The sequence below is a fragment of the Salvia miltiorrhiza genome, chromosome 2 (assembly GCF_028751815.1).
Source record: "Salvia miltiorrhiza cultivar Shanhuang (shh) chromosome 2, IMPLAD_Smil_shh, whole genome shotgun sequence".
Lineage (NCBI taxonomy): Eukaryota > Viridiplantae > Streptophyta > Magnoliopsida > Lamiales > Lamiaceae > Salvia > Salvia miltiorrhiza.
The window spans coordinates 42,596,150-42,600,638 of record NC_080388.1 but is presented as its reverse complement, the minus strand read 5'-3'; the positions used below and the strand labels follow the sequence as shown (position 1 = coordinate 42,600,638).

At 33.5% G+C, this 4,489-nt stretch overlaps 1 protein-coding gene across 4 annotated transcripts; it reads right to left on the bottom strand.

Annotated features, from left to right (window-relative positions):
* Positions 1–657: 657 nt before the first annotated feature.
* Positions 658–4,124, bottom strand: LOC131013536 (uncharacterized). Of its 4 annotated transcripts, none has more exons than XM_057941653.1 (4): positions 3,745–4,124; positions 1,971–2,090; positions 1,016–1,135; positions 658–941 (listed from the first exon to the last, which is right to left on the bottom strand). In XM_057941653.1, exons 1-4 carry the CDS (start codon positions 3,776–3,778, stop codon positions 877–879), a joined length of 339 nt encoding a protein of 112 aa, XP_057797636.1. In that variant the 5' UTR covers positions 3,779–4,124; the 3' UTR covers positions 658–876. The 4 variants fall into 4 exon arrangements, with proteins under 4 accessions (XP_057797636.1, XP_057797637.1, XP_057797634.1 ...); XM_057941654.1 differs by lacking the exon at positions 3,745–4,124 and adding an exon at positions 2,653–3,629; XM_057941651.1 differs by having other exon boundaries at positions 658–1,135; positions 3,745–3,978.
* Between the last annotated feature and the right edge of the window lie 365 nt (positions 4,125–4,489).

The window sequence follows — 4,489 nt, the reverse complement described above, 5'->3', positions numbered from 1 at the left end:
GTGGGTGATTGTAATGTGACTGCATATATTATTGTTTAAAAAAAATCAATTTAGCAAAAAAAATGAGTTTTTTCAACCTCGTTTTCCTGAATTACATGTCGGAGTTCCAACTTCCAAGATAAAACTCTGATGCCGAAATACAAATCCAGTGATACTTTCGAAAAAAATATTGAAAATCCAAATACTTTCTTTTTTTCTTTTCTTTTGACAACGATGATAACAGTAAAGTATTTATACACCATTAAGTTAAGTAAATGCTATTTGGTCAAAATATAAAAAATGTCAAATACATTAAAAATAAATTTATTTAAATTTTTTAATTCAAAATAAAAAAGAATTCAGTTAATTTTACTATTTTATCTTTCCACATTGTAGCTATCTTTGTAATTTATTGTACTTAAAAAAAATTCATATATATTTTTTAATTTTTGCACATAAAAAATAACAAAAATTTAAAAAATTATATAAAGAAATGACCAAAATAATTACAATGTAGATAAAACAATAAAACAAACTAAATTCTTTTTTTATTTTGAATAAAAAAATTTAAATAAATCATTTTTTTTTATAAATTTGACCAATTTTTATCTAGATATGTTTTTGTCCAAATAACATTATTGCACAATTAAACCACCTTCGTAGTCACAGACTCGCATATAATCATTTGAAACTGCAATTTGGAACTGCATTCATTTACTATGATACAGGTTTCAAACAGATATCTCTATCATGTTTACACAATATTAGATGCTGTTGTTAAATCAAAGTATAACTCCAAATAGCTTCATACTATTCAACAAAAATGAGAGAAAAAAAAGGTTGAAATAAAAGGACAAAGAAACCAATTTACAAAATATACAGTCTTAGCAAAGGTTCTCAGCTGCCATGGATCAGATTTGTAGGCTCACTCAGAACATACTTGGGCAGCTCATACTTGGCACCTGCAGTAACATCAAAATCATGACTTCTGATTTAACAAGATCTGATTTATTGGAGGACCAAATCAAGAGCAAACCTCTCTCATCATAGCAGATTGTTAAGTCGGGGTTCTGAACAATGACACCTGCGCTGTCCACGATTGCTTGTGCAAGGGTGGAATCGGCTTCCGCTGCTGCTCGGAGTGCATCCCAAATTTCTGTTAAGAATTGAGAAAGTACAAATGAAAAGGAGATGAAACAACAATCTTTGGATAGTTGGATACAAATCTTCATTTCTAATGAAAGTGAAACTATAAAACTATATGATGATATAGACTTGCATGTTGATTCATGATTGAATATGCTTTTAATGGATTCGACATGCATAAACATTATTAACACCATCATGTAGAAGTTTTGACATGAGAGAAAGAGCTCCTAAATTGATCAGTTAGCAATTTAACTTTGCTGACAATGGTGAACACTGTTTGCAATTCACAAATTAATCACAGCCAGATGCCAACGAACTTTCATGTACACATTGCAAGCTATATTGCTATACACCAGCTCCTTGTTGCCCATATGCTGTCGATTGAACAAGCATGACACCATTGGCAAACGAACGTATCAGCAGTCCGAATGTTTTAAGTCAGCCTTGAAACGGACATTATTCTACCATTCAGATACTCCCTCCGTCCACTAATTCAAGGCCTTCTTTCCTTTTTGGGACGTCCACCAACTCAAGGCCTATCCATTTTTAGTAAGTTTTTATTTATATTTAATTGGTGGGTCCCAAAACAATACACTTTTTCTCCACTCAACTAATAAATAATACATTAATTGTGGGTCCCTTTCTCCACTCAACTAATAAAAATACATTTTTTCTTAAAACCCGTGTTTTGCTACTTAGGTCCTGAATTAGTGGACGGAGGGAGTAGATTTTTTTTGAAATAAACATCACCATATGCAGAACACATGTAAAAGGATGTTCTGTTAAACTCTGTAAGAAGGTGTACGTAGACAAATAACTAATCATACTTCCAAAAATCAAACCTTTACGACCACCATAGTGTGGAGCAGTGTCCCAGAACTCCTCACGCATCTGCGTCAGTTGTGCTCTTGTTATTGGCTCTGAATGCTTCCAGGCTTTGGGTTTTCGAATCTTTTTAGACTCTAGAAGACAGAAAATTACAGCTTTAGCGATAACAATAAAAAAACCAGTATAAAGCAGTGCTTCAAAGTTCAAACAATTTGATGATACAGTGCAGGTTTTCATACCGATAATTTACAAGAGAGGTCAAAAACCATATAAATGTGGGAACACATAAGCTATGATTCTTAAATGAGTCATAGAAAATGATAAAAAGAAGCACAACTTAGTAGAGTATCCATAGAGAAGAAATTGAAGATACAATTATTTCTATATTATCTTTATCTTCCCTTCTCTGTTGCTTCTTGGAATATTGAGAATTCAGCATGCAGCATAAGTTTAAAATTGACAGAAGTCAGAACAGAAAGAGAAGAAGCTATAAAACTGGGGATCATCTTCTCCACGAAGAAATAGAATGAGAGCTAAACTTATATCATCATGATTCATGAGACCTACTTTCCAGATTTGACAAGAAGGTACATTTGCATCTTGAAACAATAAATTAATCCGAAAGTTCTCCACTAATCATAATAAGAACAATATAACAAAAAAGAAAGAAAACAAAAGAAAAGGTGATGGTTGTACCAGTCCAAATAACCATTTTATCACCACTCCAGCTAACATTTCGTCTATCACTTAAACATTCAGGCGTAAGCCAAAACAGTCACGGCAGCATGCTGACCAAAGACTTGGGATATGATCAAAGACTTGTGCTCCAGATACTAATTGTCCCTTACTCTTCCATATGTATAAATCCACATAAATCTATACTCTAAAGGAAAAATAGAATGCACTTCGTCAACCAGTTCCATTTTATGTATTTTTCGATGCAAACCAACTGATGCCTATATTGATAGGGGAGGTAAAAGTCTACTATGGCTGCAACAAAAGTATGATAATTACAAGCAACGACTTAAGGCATCACCAAGGTTCGTCAGTCTCAAATTATCTGAACTTGACAGCTCATTGCCTCCTAATCTTGAATTGACCAATCCCACAATATATTCAATAGTTCTACTTAACAATTAGCTAAATTTCTCGATTTCCAATCTACGTTGGAGGCAAACTATACTCCCCCTGTAATTACTCAAACACGACTGCGTCCTCCTTTATTTCACCTCGCCTCAGAAAACCCGATGCCAGTTGAACAACTTCATTCCAGAAAAAAACAAGTGAAACTCAAATTCACTCAAATATAGCATTCCCTTTTCTCCCAGTATCAAAACCTCAAAGTGAAGCCTCATAGTATACATATTTCAGAGCCAGATTTCTACATCAAATGGAACACAAGCAGAAAAGTTTCTTAGTCCTATCTAAGTACAACCGCACTAAAGAAGTTCTCATTGTCAAACTCATTAAATTTTCCCTTACTTCGACTTGGAGAATTTACGCAGAAACTAGAAATACGTAACACGGTAATCAAAGAAAACAGCTCCATATATGGAACTATAAACCTAAATTATGGAACAGATCAAAACATGTATACGGAAAAGCAAAATTGATAAACATTAAATAATGATTGAAAGCTAGCGGCATTCATGAATCCATAATTAAAAACACAAATAACGCAAACCCCGCTGCATCATGACAAATTTAATAATTCTCTGGAAAAATAATCAATGGTTGATTCTTGAAATTCAAAGAATTGGAAGTCAAAATTGAGTCAAAGAAAAGTACCACTCCCTTTCTCCCGCGATCCAGCGCAACCCATTGCGTGCAATCACACGCAATCGGCGATCTCCTCTCCGCTCAAATGTTTCAGGTGCCTGAATTCAATAACGAAAATTTCCTAATGCTAATACGTAGAGAGAGCGAAAATGATTCCCCTCTCTCTCTGTGAGATGCAACTGAGAGTGAATTATGTAAGTATTTGTGAGGAGACGATGGGAGTCCATTATTTTTCAACGATCTCTGTAAAAGTTTCTGGTAAATGGCCTGATTGAAAATATTTCACTGATTTTTGGGGGTGAAAGTGAAAATGATAATAGTTTCAAAAAACGGCAAAAAATTACATCTTCCCATAAAAGGATAAGGTTACGAAATAAATAAATATGTTCGAAACTATTTATTCGATTGTTCATCCATCATATGTAGAAATTTTGAACATATAATTTTTACTTTTTTTTAAAAGGGAAGAAAAACTTAATACTCCCTCCGTTCCACGAATCTTGACACGTTTCGTTTCGGCACGGAAATTAAGGAGTTGTAGATTAATGTTTTAAGTGTGTAGGTAATAAAGTATAAAAGTGATAAAGTAGGAGAGATAATGTAATAAAAATGATAAAGTAGGAGAAAGAAGCTAATAATTATTACCTTGTTTAGAATATGTGTTAAAATTCGTGGGACAGAGGGAGTATTAAGACAAACTGGAAGCAACAATATCTAAAAGCCAACCAGGAAAGTCGGCATTCCAGATAATTAC